Raw genomic sequence first — 24914 nt, forward strand, 5'->3', positions numbered from 1 at the left:
GGCAATTACATGGTAACGGTGGGCACAGGGGTGATCTTGGGTTTGGGGATCCCGGGAGAGCCAAGGGGGAACTCCAAAGCAGAGAGAGCACAAAGGGGCGATCCTGGAGCTGGTGGACCTCCGGCAGCCTGGGGGAGGCTGGGCATGAGTGGGCTCTGCGCCCCCCGAGGCTGAAAGGGGCGCTGACTTCTCCAGCTGCACTTGGGCAGCAGGACCATCAAACCCAACACAGTCAGCCCTTGTTTTCCCCTAAACCAGGATTTCCCATTCCCTAACGTTGGCCCGATGCAGGAGGAGGAGGCTATAAGGAAGAGAAGATGGCCCGGGAGCCCCAGGCAGGTGAGGAGGAAGTCACTGCCCCTTTCCCCCTCTCTCCTGCTCCATCTCCCAGCCCAGCACGGCCCCCGGCTGCAGGACAACCCTGCTGCCAAAGCTGTCCTGCTGGGGACGTACCGGGGGCATGTTCTTGCCCTTCCCTGTGGCACGGAGGCAAATCCCATCCTCTCCTTGTCCTTCCACCCCAAGACAAGGAGCTGAGGATGGAGAGCCAGGAGGCTGAGTCACCACAGCAGGACCTTGGGTATGAGGCTGTTTTGAGTGGTTCCACAGCACAAGAATCCAACGGGGAGGAAAAGCCCCAGAGATCCAGCACAAGGAGGGGCTGCAAACACAGATCACAGGGATCTGAGGAGGAAAGACCCACCCTGGGCCGGGGAGGTGGCCGGAGCTCAGAGCTGGGGGTCGATGAGCAGCTTCAGGATGGGGAGAAGCCCCACAAGTGCTCAGAATGTGGGAAGAGCTTCTCCCTGAGATCCTCCCTGATCCGCTATGTGAGACTCCACACCGCACACTGGGGAACGGCCCTACGAGTGTGGGGAGTGTGGGAAGAGCTTCTTCGAGGACTCCGTGCTGATTGTCCACCAGAGAATCCACACAGGGGAGAGGCCCTACAAGTGTGATAAATGCAGGAAGAGATTTCAGATCAGCTCCACTCTCGTCAGGCATCAGTGGATTCACACAGATGAGAGGCCCTTTCTCTGCCCCGAATGCGGGAAGGGATTCAACCGTAATTGCACCCTCATCAAACACCGGCACATCCACACCAGGGAGAGGCCTTATGAGTGTCCTGAGTGTGGGAAGAGCTTCTCACAGAGCTCTCACTTCACCCAACACTAATGGAGCCAGCACTAAGGGCAGCCCTGCAAGTGCCCCGAGGGCAGGAATAGCTTCCTGTGCTGCTCCAGCTCCATCCCTCACATGAGGATCCACCCTGGATGATCCCCAGTGACCCCTGGAGGGCAGAGCCCTGGTGATCCATGGTGCGGTTATCCATGTTGGGAAGACAGCTGCCTGCGGGCTCCACGTTCTCCTGGCTCCCCATGGGCACCTGCACACATCCAGAGCCCAACATCAGAAATCCCTTGTGGAGAGCAGATTGGTCAACTTCTGACTGCAGAAAAATCTCACCTTTTTCATCATCTAGTGGCATTGAGCAATACTGGATAGCCTTGCAGGTCTTCTCCAACATAAATCCATTGTTTTAGTTCTCCATGGCCCACGACTGTCTTTCAAAGCCAAATGAGGGCAGACTGGGGCAAAACTCCTGATTTTGGAGACAGTGGGATGGAAACCCGTCCAAAAAAGGTTCTTCCCACCCACCCAAGCACATGGATGCTCTGCTGGCAGGGACATGTAAATAATTTTGTTTTGGCCTTGATTTTCATTTCCTTTCCGTTCATCCCTTTGAAACTCCTGAAAGTGGGGTAAAAATAAAGACATTGAACTAAGGCATGGATGGGGGCATGGGAGGACAATGACATGGGTGGGGACAAGGCGGGACATGGAAAGAGCTGGGGACATGGGAGGACACCGACATGGAGCGTGACATGGGGGTGATGCCCTAAGTTTTAGCTTTCATATTTTTCAGATTCTATACTGCCCTGGTGTGTAACTCTGAACTTTGTATTAATTGTTCGTAAGTTCTCTTCACATGGTAGTTAGACAAAACGATCCTTTTCCAGCCTAAGTATACAAGGACAACTGTTACGGGCTCAGGCCCAAAAAGCATAAACAGTGAGTTGAAGGGAGAAGACAAGGAGGATGGGACTTGGTTGTATTGCACTAAATAGTTTATTTAGTAGTTGTTCTGCACTGGGTAACAGGAATTTTGTACTGCGTATGTCATGTAGATTATTCCCCCTTCCTCATCACATCGTTTCTCCCCATGCACTCCTTTCTACACACCTGGTGGTCTGCCCCATGGATACCCCTCCCCTCGCCCCTCCCCAATGGCATCCCATTGGCCACAGTCCTCTTTCCCCGCCCCCTTTCCCCTGGGGGATAAAACCCCACTGCAGGTAAAGGTTTGGCCTCTTTTGCCACCTGGGTGGTTGCTGCAGCCAGCAGTGTCCCATCACAAGCTAATAAACAGGATACTCATCCCCACATGCTGGAAGAGCGCTCTTTGTCTTTTGTCTTCAGTCCATGCAGGTCCTTGTGGGCCTGGGTTCCAGCTAGCCGGATTGGACCCATACAAAGCCCAGAGAACCACGGATTATTGCAGGTGGCGCCCACGTGTTCGTCTCCCATGACGACCATGAAGTAGCTGGTAATTCCATGAGTGGATTACGTTAGCTTTTAGACTTCCACCTTCCTCTGACTTCTTTGTTGTGTTTTTGTCGACAAGAAGGCTAGAGGGTGGGATCGTGACCCCGCAAAGCCCAAGGCAGGCCGATCCCGGACAAGGACTTCTTTACACTTGTCCCAGCCAGCCAAGTCCCCAAGCGGGGTGAGTATTCCCCGAGTGTCTTAGGGGCACCCCAGGGCGGCCCTCAGAGGGTGGGGGTAGCTCCCAGTGCAGGAAAATCTCCAGTCCTGAAGACCGTTTGCGTTTCCTGTGCGCCAGCGCAGGCGGGGTGGCTCCGGCACTCTGACAATGCCTGCGCGCTGTTTTGGGGTAGCGCGTTCCCAGCGGCATGTTCCTGCGCTAAACCCGGTGCTGCGTGCAGGTTCCAGCACTGTGGCAGTGCGGACGGTGGCAGAGTGTCTGCAGCTTGCGTTTTTGCCGAGAGCGGACATGCCTGGGCAGGATCCGGCAGGTGGCGCGGACCCACTCCAGCAGCCCATGCGGCATCCACGTGGTGGAGGGGCCGGCAGGTGTTGTTTGCCATTTTAAAAGCCGTGCGGTCTCTACGCAAGCAGCTTGTCTCTCCCCCGGGGAGAAGGGGCGGGGAAAAAGCTGCCCGGATTTTCCCGGATTGGCTGTGGACTCAGTGCTTTCAGTTTTGTTTGTGCTCACTGTAAAGAAGGTAGATTTACGTGCTGCAGGAAGCAGATATGGGTGCTAAGTTTTGTGCGGCACAGAAGAGTGTTTATACCCCAATTTTAGAAACCCTAAGTAGTGGAAATGTTACGGTTTCCAAAGCAGTTTTGAAACGGTTTGTTCACTGGATATCTTTTCATTTCCCTCAGTTTACCTAGCAGAATGTCTGGTAAAGACAGAATTCTGTCTCTGCCTGGGATAAAATTGGAGCCTTGTTAACAGCTAAAGCAGAACAGGGAGATGGGACGGTGTCTCAATTTTTCCCTGTGTTCCTGGTAATTCAGAAAGAAGTCCTGAGGAGGGATTTGAAAGGACAGCCAGAGCAAATCTCCCCTCCTGCGGCTTCCCCTACCCCTCTCCCCAAACCCTCTGCCCCTGAACTGAGAGAGAGCAGCGAGGCTTTCTGGCAATTTCAGGCTACCTGGCACTGCCACTGCTCCCCTGGCCCCCCGCCTCTCTCCCAGTACCCTGGCCCTGGCAGTTGTGCACAGGCTGACAGAGAACCTTCCCTGCACCCCTCTAACCTAGCTCCTGTTACCCCGAAGTCCTGTTCTAACCTCCCCCATTCCCAAAATGGCTGCGACCACAAGGTTGGCATTCAGGAAACTGCTGACCGCATGGCCGGAGCCCAAAATGGCGGCATCCACGTGTTTCAGCCCTCCACCTACCCTTCTTCTCCCCACAATCCCTTTTGCCCACCTGTCCCCTCCCCACAACCCCTTCCGGTCCCACAACCCCTTCCTTCCCTTGGACGCTCCTCCCCTTGCCTTTGTGTCCCTGCCCCCCATTACACCATGCTGTGACCCCGCCCCTGGTTCCCATGGTTGCCCCGCCCCCCTGCCTGTTCTCCATGCCCCCTTGCCTGGGTCCCAAGAGGGTGGGGCTGAGGGCTGAGGGGGTGGGGCTGAGGGCTGGGGGGGTGGGGCTGAGGGCCGGGGGGGTGGCCCCCTGCCCAATTCCCACGGGGGTGGGGCAGGGGGAGGGGGAGGGGATGTCCCTCCTCCCAGTTACCAACGCGCCAGGGTGGGAGGGGCAGAGGCAGGGGGTGTACCCCCTCCCAGTCTCCATGGGGGTGGGGTGAAGGGTGTTTCCCCGCCTGCTTCCCAAGGCAGTGGGGCTGGAGGAGGGGGGGTGGTCCCCCTGCCCGGTCCCACGGGGGTGGGGCTGAAGGGAGAAATCCTGGGGTCCAAAACAGGAAGGAAGAAGTCATCCCCTTGGTAGCCCCTGTTGAATACACAGGTGGTAGGGCTGGTCCTAGATCCTACCAGCCCTCATATCACTCAAAATGTGAGTTATGTAAAAGTCAATTCAAATTTGGGACAAATAGTGAAATTTTTAGGAGTATGATGAGAGCTACATTAACGTCCCTTGAATTTGTTCCTGCTGACACTGTAGACCTTTTCCAGTGCCTGCTTACCCAGTCAGAATTCGATCTATGGGAAAGCTCCTGGAAGAGATCTCTCAGGGATCTCGTGGAAGAACTTAAGCAAACCCCTCAGGGTGCCAAAGATTTAGAGAATAATAACATTACTTATGAACATCTGTGCGGCGAAGGGGAGTGGGCTAAGCCTGAGGACCAAGCTCGGGTGTTGTAAAAATTCTTTCTAGATAAGATTTCAAAGGCTGCAGATAAGGCTTTTAACCAGCTACCAACTGCTGAAGCTAGTGGTAGTTTCCTTGACATTAAACAGTCTCCTTCAGAAAGTTTCTTGCAGTTTGTGGACTGGCTCCGTGCACAGGTTGAGAGACAAGTATGGGACTCCAAGACACAGATGGAGATAGTGAAAGAGATGGCACAGAGGAATGCCAATGAAGTCTGCAGCAGGGTGCTCCTGGGACTGCCTCTCAACCCCCCACCTACACTGGCAGAGATGATGGAAGCCTGTGCTAGGAAGGCAGAAATGTTTGCTGCGTGGGAGGTGTGGTCAAGGCCGTCAAACCCAGAGACTGTGGCAGCTGTATCTCCAGGAGTGAGGAGGCAACCGATGTCACCAGAACAACTTCAACATGTCATTTGCTTCATATGCAAAAAACCAGGACTCTTTGCCCAGGACTGCCCCCAAAGCCAGCAACAAAGACACCCTTCACACCAAAAAACGCCGATGCCAGCGCGCACCCGCCCCGCACCACGACATAAATGCAGCGGGCTTCCCTGAAGGGGAAACATCCCTCAAAACAGAAAATGGGGAGGAAGGGAAGCGGGGTGCAGGAATACAAAATAACAATTTACAGGATAAAATCTGGTGGCCTCACAAGCGTTTCAAGCTTGTGTCCACCAAAGCTTTTGCTTTCAGGTCTACCCAGTGGACGGTCATTGGAGTGGACCTGCCAGAGGACTTGAAGAGCTTGACAAAAGATCGCACAAGATTGGACAGTGAGTACTTTGTTACTGGGGACACTGCACACACACCCATGGAGATTGAGGTGGCTCCCATGACCATCAAAGGGGACATACCTAACCTCATTCTCCTGATGCCCTGTCCACAGCCACCCTTCTATTTGGCCAAGGGGCAAATCATCGCCCAGGCCATTCCTGTTCCACCAGAAATTTCAGTAGATGACAAGGCACCAGGTGTATACTGAGCAGAAGTGGTTGGTGAGGACAAACCCATTATGGGTTGCAACCTAATCCGTGGAACAGAACATCTCCACGTGGAAGGGTTGCTTGACCCAGGGGCAGATGTGACAATCATACCTGAAAGTTTGTGGCCGTCACATTGGGACTTGCAGCCCGTGGCTGGTCAAATCCAAGGCGTAGGACGATTCACATTGGCAAAGATATCAGAGAGCATTGTGCAAATTGAGGGACCAGATGGAAAATTGGCCAGTGTCCGTCCATTTGTTACTAATTACAAAGCTCCCTCGTGGGATAGAGACACCAAGTCCCACTGGGGGGTCAAATTGGTCATCCCTAAGACACCGCAGGATTTTTTTAAGCGGTCACTGTTGAGCTTCTTGTCCACAAGTTAACATGGCTGAAAAATGACCCAGTCTGGGTAAAACAGTGGCCACTCAGTGATGAAAAGATAGAGGCGCTCAAGTAGCTTGTGGCAGAAGAATTGGCTAAAGGACACATTGAAGAGACATCTAGCTGCTGGAATTCCCCGGTCTTTGTAATAAAAAAGCCAGGGAAGGATAAGTGGCGGCTTCTCCATGATTTAAGAGAAATAAACAAGAGAATTGTGGACATGGGGTCTCTCCAGCCAGGGATGCCCTCCCCAACGATGCTCCCCCAAAACTGGCAATTGGCTGTCCTAGACATCAAGGACTGTTTCTTCCATATTCCCCTACACCCGGAGGATGCACCACGGTTTGCCTTCTCGGTTCCCACCACCAACCGAAAAGCCCCAGTGAAACGCTACTACTGGAAAGTATTGCCTCAGGGGATGAAATGCAGTCCATCCATCTGCCAGGGGTACGTGGCTTCATTGCTGTCCCCAGTGCACGCCCAGAAAAAAGAGGCAATCATGCTACACTACATGGATGATGTGCTTGCTTGTGCCCCCAATGACACAATACTCCAAGACACACTTGACCTAGTGGTTAAAGTTTTAACCTCTGCTGGATTCCAGCTGCAGGAAAACAAGGTTCAGAGGATGCCACCTTGGAATTACCTGGGCTTGCAAATCACTATACAGACCATTGTTCCGCAGAAATTGGAAATTAAGACTGATCCCAAAACCCAAGCAGATCTCCATTCCTTGTGTGTTTGAACTGGGTCAGGCCTTGACTGGGTCTCACCAACAAGGACCTAGCTCCCCTTCTCAATTTACTGAAGGGAGAGAGAGAGCTAGCCTCTCCCAGGGAATTGACCCCGGAGGCAAAAACCGCCCTCCAAAAAGTGAAGAAGGCTTTGGCTGAGAGGCAGGCTCATCGTTATAAGCCCGAGTTGCCTTGCGAATTCATTGTTTTGGGGAAGTTACCACATACACACAGGTTGATATTCCAGTGGTTTGAAGTACAAAAGGATCCACTTCTAATCATAGAGTGGGTTTTCCTCTCCCATCAGCGATCCAAAACCATCACACAGCCACAGGAGCTGATAGTTCAGCTGATCTGGAAGGCCAGGTTAAGATTGCGTGAGCTGGCCAGTTGTGACTTTGAATGTATTCACCTTCCAGTCCACCTTGCTAAGGAGGTAAAGAGCTCTCCTGAGAGGCTGACCAAAAAAAGTTTCAACGACAGCCCCTCGGGTGATCGCAGCTGCAGACCCTGCCTTTGGACCACCCGGACCCTGAGCTGTGCCAATCCCCTTGGGCGATTCCCCCTGCAGACCCTGCCTTTGGACCACCCGGACCCTGAGCTGTGCCAAGCCCCTCAGGTGATTCCCCCTGCAGACCCCGCCTTTGGAGCACCCGGACCCCGAGCTGTGCCGATCCCCTCGGGCGATCCCGGCTGCAGACCCCGCCTTTGGAGCACCCAGACCCGGAGTTGTGCCAAGCCCCTCGGGTGATCCCGGCTGCAGACCCCGCCTTTGGAGCACCCAGACCCGGAGCTGTGCCAAGCCCCTCAGGTGATTCCCCCTGCAGACCCCGCCTTTGGAGCACCCGGACCCTGAGCTGTGCCAATCCCCTTGGGCGATTCCCCCTGCAGACCCCGCCTTTGGAGCACCCAGACCTTGAGCTGTGCTGAGTCCCCCGTCCTGCCCTGAGCTCCGTTCCCTTGGTAAGCACAGCTCCGGCTGCTCAGGGGAACTCTCTAAAGGAATCACCTTATCGAAACACTAAAAGTTCAGTTAAAAGAAAGCCCTCTCCTGATTCATCCTAAAAATATGGGAGAAAGGCTATAGAAGATAAAAATCCAAAAAGAATGGGATAAAGGGATTAGTCTATTTCCATTAAGAGAGGTTCTCATAGGAAGGGATGGACCAGAGTTTGTAAATGCTCCTTTGACTTTGTCTGAGGTCTGAAATTTTAAGAAATAAATAAAAGGGATTTTTAGAGGATTCTATAGGCATAGCTGAACAATTAGACCAATTTTTAGGTCCAAACATTTATACTTGAGAAGAAATGCGGTCTGTAATGAAAATAATATTTTTCTCAAGAAGAAAGGTAATTAATCAGAGCAACTGAAATAAAAGCTTAGGAAAAAGATAATCCATGGGGACCCCCAGAGAAGACAAAATGTCAACTGTACCTCCTAAATAAAGTTAAAATATTGAGGAGAGGTGTAAACACATGAATAATTATCATAATTACATAACCAAGGGAATAAATGAGACAGCATATCAAAGGCGAAATGCGAAAACAAAAGGTTTTTGAGGGACAGCTTTTAGAGGAGAAAGAAGAAACTCCAACTAAATAGATAAACAAACTTAAGAGAAATAGGAAAATGGTCCTAAGTAAGCAGAAGATCTGAAAATCTTTAAAGAGATGGGCACAGAGGAGGAATAGGGAGGTCATAAGCTCTAATTTTTTTTTTTTTTGAGGGACAAATACCATCTGGAGCCTGTGATAACTTTAAAAGTGGGTCCCCAAGAAGAAGAATTAGAATTTGTAATAGACACAGGGGCAGAGAGAACCTGCCTGTTATATGTTCCAAAAAGTTACAGTGTGAGCAAACATATAGTGAAAGTAACAGAAGCAAAAAGAGAAAGTTTTACATTTCTAGTCATTAAAGATGTGGTAATTGAGAGAAGAAACTAGAATTTGGATGGGAGATGTCTTATTGGTCCCAGGGGCAGGTAGCAATTTATTGGGAAGAGTCTTACAAGTGCAATTAAGAATAGGAGTTATATCAGAAAATGGGAAAATGACAGCTAGGGTTCTAAAATTAGGCCAAGAAGATGAAGGAAAAAAAATCAACAAAGAAGTTTGGGCTGGAGAAGGAGATAGGAGAGGATTAAATATCAACCCCATAAGGGTTACAATTGAGAGAGAAGATTGTCCCATACGTGTACGTCAGTATCCTGTATCTTTAGAGGGACAGGAAGGTTTGAAGCCAGTAATAGAAGGACTAATAAAGGATGGGGCATTAGAACCTTGTATGTCTCCTCATAATATCCCTATTCCCCCAGTAAAGTCTGATGGGAGTTATAGACTAGTACAAGATTTAAGGGAGGTTAATAAAAGAACTCAGACTCACTACCCAGTGGTAAAATATCTTAGACACTTAATAAATAAAAGTAGCTGGAAACCCAACCATGAGAAAATTGCAAGAATTTTATTCCTTCTCCCTCCCTCTTCAAAGAGGGAGATCAGAAAATTACCTAGATTATTGAAATATTATAGATTATAGATTGAGGGATACACACAGGTAGCAAAATTTGTGTATGAAAAAAAATTGACAGAAGGAGATGATATAAAACAGACCAAAGAAGATATTGTTAAATTAAAAGAGTTAAGTTAAAACTAGCCTAAGTACTAGCTTTAAGCTTACCCTTGTTTGAAAAATCCTTTATCATTTATACATAAATACAGAAAATGGAGTAGCTCATAAAATTTTAATTCAGGAGTGAAGAAGAGTAAAAAATATCTGTTAGCTTATATCTCAAAAGATGTTAGACCCAGTAAGCCACAGCTAGCCAGTATGTATTTAAGTTATAATAGCTACTGCAATCCTAGTAAAAGAAAGTTCTAAGCTTACTTTTAGAAGTAAATTAGTTAAGTTCACCTCGCACCGTCTGAGGTGTGTTGAATCAAAAAAAAAAAAAAGGCAAGAAGGAAAGAAAGAGAAAGAAAGAGAGAGGTTGAAGTAGGGAGGTGGTTAGCAAACTCTGAGATGTTAGAATGTGAAGGGATGACATCTTGGTGCTAGAAGAGAGCAGGAGTGTGAATGGGAGTTTTTTGCATGAAAGGCAAGGAAGTGTCTTAACACATGGTTGTTTAGGAGGTTATTCAATGCCGAACTGGGGTCCAGAAAGGGTTTAGCAGGACGGACCCTCCTTGAAGAGAAAAGAGGAGAAGTTGACTAGAGAAAGGAAAAGAATGTCAGGAGCACCTGGGGACGCCAGGTTTGGGGTTGTCAGGGCTGGGAGGTGTCTGACCGCTCCCTACGAGCGGCGGGGTCTCGGGGCTGCGGCAGGCACCGATCCATGGAGGTGACCCGGCGGCGGGGCTGGCAGCAGGGGACACACGGGTTTGCCGGGCAGGAGCGGGGCTGGCGCCGTGGCGGAACTGCCGGGGGGCTCCCAGACTGCCGGGGTCCCGAGCCCAGGATGGCAGCGTCGGCCCCGGTAAGCGGGACTAGAGAGAGAGAGAAGGAAAGAGAAAGAGAGAGAAGAAGAGAGAGAGAGAGGGGGAAAAAGAGACCCAAGGCAGCCCCCAGGGTCCCCATGCCCGTGGCTGCTCCCCCCTGCTCCGGCCCTGCAGCGAGGTGGCAGCACCGGGGGAAGGGCAAAGAACGCATTGACAGCAAGGCCTGAAAAGACGGGGAGGGGGCTAGCACTAAAAGATAAAATCAAAGCAGAGATTGATGACTCTCCAAACCTCACAAAGTAGGTTGTTTTTCTTAAGTAAGAAGTTTTTTTTTAGTTTTTTTCTTTTGTGTGTTTTGTTTGCTGTTAAAAATAAGTTGTTTTGTTTTTTTCTGAAGAATGGGTTTGTAAGGCTAAAACAATTAAATGCTGCCCAAAAAGTAAAAAGCAATAGATGTGATACATCTCTTGTTGAAATTGGTCAGACTTTTCTTATTTAACTAACTGTAACTCAAAGAAAGAAGAATTTGCCTCTGCAGCTATTAGCACAGCTGGATAGAAGAAGAGGCTGCTGTAGAGAAAGCTTTTAGCTAAACCCAGAAAGTTTAGAAGAAAAGTGAATGGTAGAAGTTAATACAGTATTGTCTTTCTTTTATTACTATGCTATTAGGAAGTCCTTTCCAGGTACTACTGAAGCAACAATCAGAATCATGGAAAGAGGGTGAATTCATGCCAGCAGAATCAAAGGACTTGTGAAGAAACCTGAAGAATGGACTATCACATTTAAACCGGGTGATACCGAACTGACTTTCCAATGGGGACTGAATGGTAATAGTTTAGAAAAACCCAAATGATCCAAGAAATGTACAAAGAATAACACTGAATTAAGAAGTAAGACAATGCTTATATCACTGGTTTCAAGCACTACCTGAATAAAACATCTCCTTTGGGGAGGAATACTTCAGATAAAAAGATCAAGATTGTTTTTGTATTCTGACCATAGCCTGAGGAACGGTAAGAGACCACGGTTAAAGGGTGTCAAAACCAATTTGCCTGGAAACTAGTTAAGAGAAAGTGACAAGGAAATAGAGGGCAAGACCAGATTGGCCTCTGTATTTTGCCACTGAGAAGATCAAATACACCTGCTGTGGGTTGCAACCTCACAGGCATGGGAGGTGGGAGCCATACTGGACCTCTGTTATTCCTGTTTCTGGCACTCATTTGTTCTCTTTTCCCTTTTGGGATACCAGCAAGATTGTGTCACAAATGCTACAGAAAGCATCACGTGGAAAGAAACCAAAGTTCTTCTTTTGTTACACACACCTATGTCAACAGCCACTGTTATAACCCATCCAAATTAAGAACCTGTAGGCAAAAAGGAGAAAATTATTAGATCACAAGAAACTTAGGAAAAAGTGGTAATAGATTTGGAATTGAATGTCCAAAAGGAGAGAGATGGATTTGTTTTACATTTAATCTTGAAGAGACAGTTCAAGATTTGGTAAAAAAACAAATAGTAAATATAAAGGTAAAACCAGCACAGCAATTTAACTCTGTATTGACCCCAAATTATCGATTGAGTCGTATTACAAGACTCCAAGCAGTTATAGAAATGATAGCAAATAAAGCCGCCCAGGCATTAGAGTTAATATCAAGTCAGCTAAGCCAAACGAAACCTGTAGTGTATCAGAATAGGCTGGCTTTAGACTATTTCTTGGCAAAAGAAGGGGGTGTTTGTGGAAAGTTTAATATATCAGATTGTTGAAGATTGATGACCACAGAAAAGTCATTCTAGCAAAAGCAAAAGAAATCAAAGAGAAAAAAAAATATATATGCATATAATTACCCAGGTACCGGTCCAAAATAATTAGAAAACAATGCTAAAACCTAGCTAGTGGGGTAATGTATTAGAAGAAATTAAGATCTTTCATTTTATGTGTTACAACTCTTTTTATATCTCTTCCTTGTGTAATCCCCTCTTTTATTTTGCCAGCATAGTCCAGAAGATGCAAGTAGATAAGAAATATTGCTCAAGCCAAATGATTTACAAAGAATAAGAGTGGGGATTGTGAAAAATGCATGTATTTTATGATTGGATTTTTGCAAATATTAAAAATAATATTATACGTGTTTTGTTAGAAAGTAATGCTGTATTAATTCTCTTAAGTACTGTGTTAAATATAGTTTTAGGTTATAAAAATTGTTAAAATAGAAACGATGCTATGTAGGATACTTTTTTAAAAAGAAAGGACTCGCAGTGAGATAGCAGCCACGGGACACCTAAATCTTTCAGAGAAAAAGAATTTATTGCACTCTTATCAGAAGAAACGAACTTCTTCCCGCCTCCAAGGTGCTATTAGGATTTGGAGGAAGAAGTTGCCGATGACCAGACAGAATCCTGTATTTAAACGGAATTTATGCATCATGTATGAAGTGGATGAATATGCAACAGGCTATTGTTTTTAAGGGTTAATCCTTTGTTTACGGGTGTCCTTTTTCGGGCTCGTGCTGCCCAGAAAAAGGTACCCGGACGTCCATAACTCTTTGTATTTATTGTCTCATATTGTCCTAATTCAACTTGTCCAAATTATTATTACTCTAATTGTATTACTATTTTTATAACCATTTTGTTACTATTAAACTTTTAAAATTTTGAAAACAAGTGATTGGCGGTTTTAACACCCCCCTTTGTCCCCCCGTCCTGTCCCTGATCCCGGTGCCACATGAGCGCTCATCCCGTTCAGAGCCTTTGCCCGGGGTGGAGGCGGTGACACCATGGCCACCCCCGAGCCCGCACTGTCACCGGCCGCCCTTAGGGCATCGGCCTGGCCGTGGCCGTGCAGCTCACCAGGGACCCCCAGAAGCGACACCTGGGTGAGAGGGGTGTCCCCAAATGTCCGCAGGGCAGGGAGGGTGAGGGGGACACACAGGGCGGGGAGGGGTGGATGTGGCGGATCTGTCGCGGGGCGCTGAGTCCCGGCTGGATGATAACAGGGGCGGGACAGAGCCCCCGCTGGAGCTCCGCAGAATCCCAGCTGCCAGGGGAGGTTCGGCGCAGAAACAAAAAGGCAGCAGCACGGGCCCTGGGGTGGAACCGGGGGAACTCTATTCGATGGTAAAACTCCCTGAGTCTGTAGCAGGCTCCATGGAATTGGCCAGGGCCCCATGGAGGGCTGAGGCTTAAGGACAGGAATTGCTGAGTCACGGTGAGAGAGCAAAATCGGCTCCTGTCTTCCACCTCTCGGGCCCTAGCTTATCTCTGTAACCCCATAGGTCACGTTCCCCCAACCCCTACTATTGGACAAATTTGGATCCCTTTGTACCCTATAAAAAGGGGCTGTTTTAGCCCATTTGGCAGAAGAAGAGCCGTCGCTGGAACCCTTCACAGACCCCCCCCAATAAAAGCATCGCTGTGGAATGCCAGGACCTTTCTTCTCCTCTCTCGTCTGCTTCCCCCAATAGCCTGCCAGGCACCTTAGCAAGCAAAGAGCTGGAATTCTAAGAGAGCTGATAAGCACTAAAGAGCTGATATCCACTAAGCTTGCTTAAGGTAGCCATGGCTACGAGCAGCCTGGGTATTTGGACTCTCTGTGCCCAGGAGGGACTGAGCTATCTGGCCCGTGCTGCTTTGCTCGGGGGCAAAACCTGCCCTGCGGGCTGAGGGGCAATACGAGTCCAGGATCCCAGGACCCTGAAGAGAGGGCAGACAATAGCTTATAAACAGGGGGGTCTCGGGGAGGATAAAATCTCTGGCTAATTGGGGGAACTGGGGGTGGAACACAAGGCAGGGAATACAATGTGTAAACCAATGAAGGATTTCAAGGGAGGAGAACAGCTTGAGTAAACTAATGGGGTTTCCAAGGATAAAAACTGACAGGGAAGTTTCTAAAGGGGAGGGCAGGTTCGGGGAGGGATTGACATTTAATGGAAGGAGGAGTAAGGAAGATTCTGGGGCAGAGGTAGGGGCAGGAGGGGTTAACAGCTGGGAAGGGGGGGAGGTTTGAAACTTGGCAGGGAGTAGCTGGGTAACAAACAGAACTAAACTGAATAACGGGGAGGACAGTAAAGAGGGGTTGCAAAACCACAAATTACACAGAGAACCTGCCAAATTAAGAAAACACACTACAACAGCTGGACATCCTGGGGCTGTCCTCAACTCCTTAAGGGACACATCAGGATTGTCCCCAGCAGGGGATTGCGGGATCCCTGATGGATTTTTGAGATCCCAGATGAATTTTGGGGGTTTTCAGGATCCATGATGAATTTTTGGGGTCGCAGTACCGGCCAGCATGCGGAACCTGTCACGATGGATTTGGGGCCGGGGCTCTCTAATGGAGTTTTTGGGAACCCTGATGAATTTTCAGGGTCACTGACTGATGTTTGGGGTTGCAGTCCTGGCCACCATGAGGGACCTGCTGCAGCAGGGGCCACTGGAGGTGGCAGCCAGGGCCACCCTTGGAGACAGCCTGTGGATCCTGTGGCTTAATGTCACCAGCAACAGTTCCGTGGCCGAGAGCCTGGGGGGACTTCCAGGGGGATGCGTGGACATCGTGGGTCAGGAATTTTGGAGGGTTCTGGGGTGGTTTGAAGTGGGACCCATAGCACGGGGAGTGCACCCAAAATGGAGGGGGAAGGACTCAAAATCAAAGGGTGTCATGGGATGTCGTGGGGTGTCACAGGTGTCATGGCATGACTCCACCTGTGCCAGGGCGGGCGCAGACACTCAGTGCCAGGAACAGCCATGGGAACATCCTGAGGGAGACAGGGACACCCTGCAGGACACAAAGAGACCCTGCAGGACACGACCCCAAGACCTCGGGGACTTCAGCCCACCAGGGGTGGGGGCAGGGACATAGGGAGAGGGACAGGGACACACAGAAGGGGACAGGGACACACGGGACAGGACGGGGACACACAGAGGGGTGACAGGGAGCCATGGTGGGGGATAGGGACATACAGAGGGGAGGCACATGATGCAACCATGACACACATCAAGGGACAATGTTGCCACACCTGTGTGGATGCTGCCGCCAGGACGCCTCGGGTAACACCCAGTGCAGGGCAACGTGACCCGCCAGGTGACACTGACCTTCTCCCCGGTCCCCAGCCTGTCCCCAGGGGCAGTTGAGGTCCCCTAAGTGCGGTGGCCCTGCAACACCCTGATGGCTGTCACTTGCTTCCAGGCCACTTGTCACCAGCTGAACAATGTCCCCACCCTGCCCTCATGGGTGGTGACATTCAGCTGGGACACCGCGGTGGTGACAGCAGGGATGTGGTGGAAGGAACTGCATCAGGCAGTGCTTTGCCATGGCCGAGATGAAGGTGCTGGTGGCACTGTAGTGGTGGCATTGACGCTGTCCCAGTTCATGTCCCCATGCATGTTTCCCATGTTCCCATCCATGTCTGTGTTCTGCCATGTCCCACATGGTCCCGTCTATGTCCATGTCCCCCCATGGCCCTACACATGTCATTGTCCCCCACATGTCCCCATGCATGCCTTAGTCCAACGCCTTTATTTCTACCCCAGTTTCAGGGCTTTGAAAGGAATGAACAGAAACCTTTTCGTTTCAAGGCAGAAAAAAAAAAAAAAGATTTATGTATCCCGGCTGGCAGAGCATCCACGTGCTTGGGCGGGTGGGAAGAACCTTTTTTGGAGAAGTTTCCACCCAACTGTCTCCAAAATAGGAAAATTGAGGGTTTTGCCCTAGTCCCTCCCCATTTGGCTGTGGAAGATGTCTGTGGGCCAGAGAGAATTAAAACGATGGATTTATGTTGGAGAAGACCTCCAAGACTATCCAGTGTTGTTAAGGCCACCAGAAGATGCAAAAAGTGATTTTTTTCTGGGGTCAGGAGAGGACAAATCAGCTCTACAAAAAGGATTTTGGATGTTGGTCTGTGGATGTGTGCAGGTGCCCAGAGGGAGACAGGAGGATGTGGAGACCTCCAGCCAGGTGTCTTCCCAACACGGATCACCGGCACCACGGATCACCGGGGATCACTGGGGATCATCCAGGGTGGATCTCCCGTGGGGGATGGAGCTGGAGCCGTACACGAAGCTCTTCCTGCACTCGGGAGGGCTCACAGGGCTTCCCTTAGTGGTGGCTCCGTTGATGGTGGGTCAAGGCTGAGCTGTGCCGGAATCTCTTCCCACACTCGGGACACTCATAGGGCGTCTCCCCGGTGTGGATGCGCCGGTGGCTGGTGAGGTGGGTGTTGCGCTTGAAGCCCTTCCCGCAGTCGGGGCAGCGGAAGGGCCTCTCGTCTGTGTGAATGCGCTGGTGCAGCAGGAGATGGGAGCTGGTCTTAAACGCCTTCGAGCATTGATCACACTCATAGGGCCTCTCTCTGGTGTGGCTGCGGCGGTGCCTGATGAGGGTGGAGTTATCCTTGAAGCCCTTCCTGCAGTCAGGGCAGCGGAAGGGCCTCTCCTCTGAGTGAATGTGCTGGTGCTGGAGGAGATGAGAACTGGTCTGAAACCTCTTTCTGCATTTATCACACTCGTAGGGCCTCTCCCCAGTGTGGATCCTCTGGTGGTAGTTCAGGTTGGAGCGCTTGCTGAAGTTCTTCCCACACTCTCCACACTCGTAGGGCTTCTCCCCAGTGTGGCTCCTCCGGTGGACAGTCAGGTGGGAGCTCCTCCTGAAGCTCTTCTCACACTCAGGACACTCATATGGCCGCACCTCTGTGTGGATTCTCCAATGGATGACGAGGTAGCATCTCTTACTAAAGTTCTTCCCACATTCTGAGCATTTGTGGGGCTTCTCCCCATCCTGAAGCTGCTCGTCGAGCCCCAGCTCCGAACTCCGGCTGCCTCCCAGGCCCAGGGTGGGTCTTTCCTCCTCAGATCCCTGTGATCTGTGTTTGCAGCCCCTCCTTGTGAGGGATCTCTGGGGCTTTTCCTCCCCTTTGGGTTCCTGCACTGTGGAGATGCTCAAAACAGCCTCTTCCACGAGGTTCTGCTGTGGGGATTTGTCCTCCCTGCTCTCCATCCTCAGCTCCTGGTCTGGGGGAGGAAGGACAAGGAGAGGATGAGATTTGCCTCCGTGCCACAGGGAAGGGCAAGGAGATGCCCCCAGTGCGTCCCCAGCAGGACAGCTTTGGCAGCAGGGTTGTCCTGCAGCCGGGGGCCGTGCTGGGTTGGGAGATGGAGCAGGAGAGAGGGGGAAAGGGGCACTGACTTCCTCCTCCCCTACCTGGGGCTCCCGGGCCATCTTCCTCTTCCTCACGGCCTCCTCTTCCATCGGGCCAAGGTTTTGCAATGGGAAATCCTGGTTTGGGGGAAAACAAGGGCTGAACCCGTTGGGTTTGATGGTCCCGCTGCCCAAGTGCAGCTGGAGAAGTCAGCGCCCCTTTCAGCCTCGGGGGGCCCGGAGCCCGCTCATCCCCAGCCTCCCCCACCCCTCCAGGCAGCCGGTTTGTCCCCCGGCTCCGGGATCGCCCCTCTGCGCTCTCCCCGCTCCGGGGCTCCTGCGTTTCCCCCCGGCTCTCCCGGGTATCCCCAAATCCGTGATCGCCCCTGTGCACGCTGGTACCGGGCGAACGCGAGACCCCCACCATGTTCCCTCCAGGGGAAATTTACGGTTCGGGTTTGGGGTACTGCAAGAGTCAAACATCCCCTGCCCCACGAAAAACCCTCCCCGAGACCCCCCCGATGGATCCGGGGCGAACTCCCGCATCCCGCTCACCTGCGGCTCCTGGAGGGGGAGATGCAGCAGGAGCCGGGGGAGCTTCGGCCTGAGCGGCGGGGGAAGGTGGCGTGGAAACCAACGTGGTTCTGCTGCTCATCTTCCTTCCGCTCCTCCTCTTCCTCCTCTGTCCCTCTTCCACCCGCTTTTCTGTCTTTCCCAGCCCGGCCCGGGCAGTGCCGAGCCCCAGAAACAGCCGCGCTCTGCCCCGGGCGCGTTCCGAAACAACCGCGCCTCGCGCGGCAGTGGGAGTGATCCTGGGAGCACCGGGTACGGATCCTGAGATCAGCGGGAAGGAATGGGGAGCGCTCTCCCTGCCAGTCCCGCTCTTACTGGGAGCACTGGGATGGAACTGGGAGCAAAAAGCGCCCGGAGACGGCTGCAGCCGGCGGTGGGCGGGGCTAAATAGAAGGGCGTGGTTATGCAAATACAGGAGCGATCGCGCACTGGGATTGGTCGGCGGGAGCAGCGCGGGCTTTCCTCGGTCAAGTGAGGGCCGGGGGGGCCGGAGCGATGGCGGCGGCGTCCTGTGAGAGGGGACCGGGGCCGGGGACAGGGAATGGGGAGGGGGACCGAGAATGGGGCCAAGAATGGGCCCGGGGAAGGGGAAAGGGACCTGGGACAGAGACTGGGAATGGGGACCGGGAATGGCACCAAGAATGCGGACAGGGACCAGAAATGGCACCGGGAATGGGGACAGGGGCCGAGAATGGGGGCCGGGAATCGGACCGGGGAAGGGGATAGGGACCAGGAAGGGGACCAGAGATGAGGACAGGGTCCGCAAATGGAGACAAGGACCAGGGAAGAGAATATGGGAACGGGACAAGGAACATGGAAACAGCAACCGCAGAGAGAATATGGGCTGGGGATTCGTGCTCCAAAGTGTCCAAGTGAAACCCAGCAGCGGCTGTGAGCTCTGCAGCTGGGCCTCCCCTGGGCTGCTGCGGCCCAGGGCCCAAAGGCGGGAGCTGCAGCCTCGCTCCTGGCTCAAGAACAGGAGCCTCCTCCAGGCCCATGGCCCCTGCATGGCCCCAGCATGAGGGAGGGCTCTGAGGCACAGCGGCTGCTGGCAGGAGGGGCTGCTCCGGCCAGCTGCGGGCCTCTGAGAAATGCCCAAAGCCTTGTGCTCTCTGCAGCTGGCCAAGGACAGCAGCAGGGCTGAACGGTTCGTGTGGCACAGCCAGCCCGAGCTGTGCAGCCCTCAGGGCCCCACGCGAGAGGCGGCCCTCAGGAATGGGACCAGGACAGGACCGGGAATGGGGACAGGGACTGCAAATAGGACTAGGAATATGGGATGGTTTGGGAATAGAAACAGGGACTGAGAATGGAGACAGAGACCAGAACTAGGAATGGGACTCAAAAGAAGAGGCAGGGACCAGGACTGAAAATGCGGACATGGACTGCGAATAAGCAACTGGGAATGGGGCTGGAAATCCAAGACAGAGACTGGGAATGGGACCAGGAATGGGGACATGAACCAGGAATGGAACAGGGAGTACAGAGAAGGACCTGGAATGGAATCAGGGATGGGAATATTGGAATGGGACACAGAATTTGAAAACGGCAACCAGAGCGAGAATATGGGATAGGGATTAGGGAGATGGGATCAGGATTGGAAACAGGAATAGGGGAGCGAGACTGGGACTGGGAGTATGGGAACGGGACAGGGAATAGAGAAATGCGGGACTGGGAATACGGGAACAGGACAGGGAATATGGAATCAGGAATATGGGAATGGCAACCAGGTAGAGAACCTGGGTCAGGGAGTGAGACTGGGAATAGGATTCGGACTGGGATGGGAGCAGGAAGAGACAAGCGTGCTGACGTGGGAATGGGTGGCGAGCCAGTGGGGTGACAGCAGGGAGTGGGGAATCCTGGACAGGGGACACCAGGAAGCGGGACAGGGGGACAGTTCCAGAGCAGGAGGTCCTTGATCAGCTGCACCAGAACCTCTGCCAGGCTCTTCCAGTGCAGCCAGAGCTGCTTGGCCTCGGGTGCCCAAAGGCCTGAGCAACCCCCAAGTTCCTCCCAGGAACCCTCAAGTCCCTTGAACCCAGCATCCCCCACATCCCCTGGATCTCCCATGGCCCAATCATTGTCTTACTTCAACATCTTTATTTTTACCGTGGTTTTGGGTGTTTGGAAAAGACAAAGAGAAATGAAAAGAAAATCCAGGCCACAGGGAGCCAGGAGGATGTGAGGCCCCCAGCTAGGTGTCTTCCCAACAGGGATCACTGGCACCATGGATCAGCACCAGGGCTCTGCCCACTGGGGGTCACTGGGGATCATCCAGCACAGATCCTCCCTTGGGGAATGGAGCTGGAGCAGCACAGGAAGCTCTTCCTGCACTTGAGGCACTCCCAGGGCTGCCCTTAGTGCTGGCTCCGTTGGTGTCTGGCCAAGTTACCACTCCATGAGAAGCTCTTCCCACACTCCCCACACACATAGGGCCGTTCCCCCGTGTGGTTCCTCTGGTGGGCAATCAGGTAGGAGCTCTGGCTGAATCTCTTCCCACACTTGGGACACTCGTAAGGCCTCTCCCCAGTGTGGATGCGCTGGTGGATGACAAGTTCAGATTTGCCCCTAAAGCCCTTCCCGCAATCGGGGCAGAGGAAGGGCCTCTACTCTGTGTGAATGCACTGGTTCCTGAGGAGATGGGAGCTGGTGTGAAACCTCTTCCTGCACTGATCACACTCATAGCACCTCTCCCCGGTGTGGATCCTCTGGTGGCCAATCAGGTTGGATTTGTGGCTGAAGCTCTTCCCACACTGCCCACACTCATATGGCCGTTCTTCAGTGTGGATTATTGAATGGAAGATCAGTCGGCATCTCCATCTGAAGATCTTCCCACATTCTGAGCACTTGTGGGGCTTCTTCCCATCCTGAAGCTGCTCATGGACCCCCAGCTCCGAGCTCTGGCCGCCTCCCCGGCCCAGGGTGGGTCTTTCCTCCTCAGATCCCTGTGATCTGTGTTTGCAGCCCCTCCTTGTGAGGGATCTCTGGGGCTTTTCCCCCCCGTTGGATTCCTGCACTGTGGAGCCGCTCAAAACAGCCTCTTCCATGAAGAAGGAGACCAGGGATTTGTCCTCCCTGCTCTCCATACTCAGCTCCTGGTCTGGGGGAGGAAGGACAAGGAGAGGATGGGATTTGCCTCCGTGCCACAGGGAAGGGCAAGGAGATGCCCCCAGTGCGTCCCCAGCAGGACAGCTTTGGCAGCAGGGTTGTCCTGCAGCCGGGGGCCGTGCTGGGCTGGGAGATGGAGCAGGAGAGAGGGGGAAAGGGGCACTGACTTCCTCCTCCCCTACCTGGGGCTCCCGGGCCATCTTCCTCTTCCTTATAGCCTCCTCTTGCTGCATCGGGCCAAGGTTTGGGAATGGGAAATCCTGGTTTGGGGGAAAATAAGCTGTGAGAGCGTGGGATTCCTCTTGCCCAAGCCCATCTCTAGAAGTTACTGAACATTTTGTGTCCATAGAAACCTTCAGACCACCAAGATTTGTCTGAAAGACCTCTTACAAATACCAAAATTGAGTCCCCCAAGACTTGAAAGGCTCATGATCATCCCAAAAAAACCTTTTCAGGAGTCCACCCTCTCTGGTCTCTCCCCTTTGGACTTCTGGGGACCCTGCATGTATTGAGGGTTCTCCTCTCCAGAGTCCCCACCCTCTCCAGGCTGTCCCAGGAATCCCCAGGGTCCCCCCTCTCTGCTCTTCTGACCTTGGGCCTCTGGGGCTCCCCCTTCTCTGTGCTGCTGGGGGTTCCCCGCAGCCCCCGGGGGTTCCCTGGCTCCCCCTCTCTGGGCTCCCCCTTAGCAATTCCGGGGCTCTTGGGGTCCCAGCGCTCCCGTTTCCCCTGACTCTGCTCCAGGCTGTGGGGAGCTCCAGGGCTTCCCCCTCGCCAGGGTGTTCCCCTCTCCGGGCTGAATCCTGGCGGTCTCCTCTCTCTGGGCTGCACACTTCGGTGTCCCAGTGTTCTCCCCTCTCCTGCCCTTCCCCGAAAAAAAACAACCTCCCAGGACACCCCCAAAATCTCCCCAATGAGCATTTGCGGCTTCGCTTTGGAGTCCTTTGAGCTCCAAAAATCCCCCCCTCGCCAAAAATATATCCTCCCATGGAGCGCCCAGGATATCTGGGTGAGCTCCCCGTCTGCGGTCACCTGAGATATGGGGGGGAAATGCCCCAGGGGCCGGGAGGGCTGCGGACACAGCGAGGGCTGGAGCGTGTGGTCCCTCCAATGCCACTTCCCGCTCCTCCTCCTCTATCCCAGCTCTTCCTCCCACTCCTCCTCCATGCCTCCTCCTCATCCTCCTTCTCTTGTTCCCTCCAGCCCGTTTCCCGCTGCTTCTCCCTCCCCGCTCCACCATCCCATTCCTCCTGCCCCGGTCCCGCAGCCCTTGTTGCCCGCGGCAGGAGCGGGGATGGAGCCGGGACAGGTCGGGATGGGCAGCGCGGGGCTCTCGGCTGCTCCCACCCGCTGGGGCTGGGGGAAACCCGGCCCAGGGAGAAGGAGAGGCAAACTGGGAAAACTGGGGGCTGCAGATCCACACAGGGGCTTGCTGGGGACCCTGGCTGGGGGCTGCCAGCCCCTGGGGCTCCTGTCGGGCGATCTGGGAAGGGGGAACACAGAGAGGGCTGGGGGATGCCAGGAGTGGCATCTCTGGGATGGACTGGGCTGAACTGGGATCATACTGGGAGGGAGTAGGAGGCTGCAGGGGCAATTGAGGCGTGTTGGGGGCAAATGGGATATACTGGGAATGACTGGGATGATTCTGAGAATGACTGGGAGCAGCTGTGAGCAACTGGGATCATACTGGGAGAAACTGGGAGTGACTGGGAATAGGCTGGAAGGAACTGGGGTACACTGAGAGAGACTGGGAATGACTGGAATGAAAGTGAGGGTGAAACAGAGCAACTGGAACCATGTGGGGCCCAACTGGTTCCTACTGGCAGTGACTGGGAGAACACTGGGGTCATACTTGGATCATACTGGGAGTGACTGGACTAATACTGGGAGTACCTGAGAGTGACTGGGAATACACCATGCACATCATCCCCCTTACTGGGGGTGACTGGGAGCACACTGGGAGCAGATGGCATTATACTGGGACTCACTGGGTTACCCTAGCTGGGGGCAGATGGGACCATAGTGGGAGAGATTGGAAGCAACTGGGATTGTTCTGGGACCACACTGGGAGTGCTGGTGCATGACTAGGATCATACTGGAGCTTACTGGGATCATATTGGGGTTGAAAGGGAGTGACTGAGATCACACTTTGGGCTCCTGGGAGCAACAGAGAGAAACTGGGATCATGCTGCCAGCAAATTGGAGTAACTGGAAAGGACTGGATGCATGCTAGAGGTAACTGGGATGTTGTGGGCATGACTGGGATCATACTGGGATAGCTAACAGCTTCCTGGGGCCACTGGGAGTGTTTGGGAATGACTATGGATATGCTGAGGGTAACTGGGATATACTGGGAGTGTCTGTAAGCATACTGGGGTGACTGGAAGCACATTGGGCACAGCTGGGCCCATGCTGGGTGAGACTGGGATCCCACTGAGGGTGACTGGAATCCTACTGGGATTGACTGGGAGTGGCTGGGAGCAAGTGGAATCATGCTGAAAGCAACTGGAAGGAAGTGGGAGTGACTGGGAGCATGCTGGGGGTGACTGGGATCTACTGGGAGAGACTGGGGATCGTACTGGAGGCTACTGGGGTCATGCTGGCATTGACAGGGAGCACCTGGGATCACACTGGGGGCCACTGGCAGCATAATGGGAGTGACTGGGATTAGACTGCAAGTGACTGGGATCCTACTGGGAGTGGCTACAACCATACTGGGACTATAGTGGGTGTCAATGGACCCTGACTGGGGCTTACTGGGAGCTACCAGCATAGGCTGGGAGCCAGCTGCGCACACACTGGGAGGAAGTGGGAATGATAGGATGCATGCTGGTGACAGCTGGGATATACTGGGAGTGACTGGGGTCACCTGAGCCACGCTGAGGTAACTGGGAGTGCCTGGGAATGACTACGAGTTCATGGCAACTGGGATATGCTGGGAGTGTCTGTAGGCATACTGGGGTGACTGGGAACACACTGGGGGTGACTGGGATTCACTGGGATTTGCAGAGCCTCCACTTGGGACAACTGGAAGTGATCCCCCCGTTCCCCCCAGCCCTCCCTCGGGCACTGTCCCATCTCCCACCCTGCGCCGCTGGGATCTGCCCGGAGCAGCGCGATGGCTCCAGGGATGGGGCTGGGGGCGCTCCTGGGGGTCAGGGGGAGCGGGACCCCAGCACCGGGACCCTGAACCGCCATTCCCAGCACAGGAACCCCTCTGTTCCCCTTTTCCTGCACAGGGACCCCCCTGGATCCCCCATTTACAGACATCAGGAGCCCCTGCTCCCCTTTTCCCAACCATCCCATGGCTCCCAGACTCCAGACTTCCCTGGGACACTCTGGAATACCTTGGACCCCCATTCCTGCCTTTCTCAGCCCCCAGCCCCAACTTTCTGCAAAACCAGAGGCCCCCTGAACTCCCCATTCACAAACATCCCGGGAGTCCCCACCCCGTTACCCCCCTTTTCTGGGAAAGCCTGGACTCCCTTTTCCTGGGCTCAAGGACTCCCTGGAACTCCTTTCTATCTCTCCATGTCCCTGCCCTCCCATTTCCTTGACCCTGAGACCCCTCTGCCCCCCATTCCTGAGAATGGAATCACCCTTTTACTCCTTTGCCCGGCACTGAGATCCCCCCTGCACCCCCTTATCCAGC

The 24914-nt window shown here is 53.0% G+C and overlaps 2 protein-coding genes across 2 annotated transcripts in view; one reads left to right on the forward strand and one right to left on the reverse strand.

The window, feature by feature from the left end:
- LOC136569923 (zinc finger protein 271-like) overlaps positions 1–24914 on the forward strand; it is a 47302-nt gene that overhangs the window by 2984 nt on the left and 19404 nt on the right. The window contains exon 3 of the mRNA XM_066570277.1: positions 841–1166. Within this exon, the coding sequence (XP_066426374.1) occupies positions 841–1166 (326 nt within the window). The remainder of the gene's footprint in view (positions 1–840; positions 1167–24914) is intronic.
- Positions 16069–21498, reverse strand: LOC136570299 (zinc finger protein 135-like). The gene is made up of 5 exons (XM_066570802.1): positions 21448–21498; positions 20550–20733; positions 18143–18151; positions 17651–17725; positions 16069–17460 (listed from the first exon to the last, which is right to left on the reverse strand). Exons 1-5 carry the CDS (start codon positions 21496–21498, stop codon positions 16550–16552), a joined length of 1230 nt encoding a protein of 409 aa, XP_066426899.1. The 3' UTR covers positions 16069–16549.

The sequence above is a fragment of the Molothrus aeneus genome, unplaced genomic scaffold (genome assembly GCF_037042795.1).
Source record: "Molothrus aeneus isolate 106 unplaced genomic scaffold, BPBGC_Maene_1.0 scaffold_30, whole genome shotgun sequence".
Classification (NCBI taxonomy): Eukaryota; Metazoa; Chordata; class Aves; order Passeriformes; family Icteridae; genus Molothrus; species Molothrus aeneus.

What these genes read in the sequence shown, in the direction of transcription:
- LOC136570299 (XM_066570802.1), bottom strand. Translation starts at nt 21,498, where the DNA reads ATGCAGCAAGAGGAGGCTATAAGGAAGAGGAAGATGGCCCGGGAGCCC. An exon ending in AGATGGCCCGGGAGCCCCAG is followed by an intron (nt 20,734 to 21,447) that starts GTAGGGGAGGAG and finishes GATTGCGGGAAG; the next exon opens with GGCTTTAGGGGCAAATCTGA. An exon ending in AGATGGCCCGGGAGCCCCAG is followed by an intron (nt 17,461 to 17,650) that starts GTAGGGGAGGAG and finishes TTCCTCCCCCAG; the next exon opens with ACCAGGAGCTGAGGATGGAG.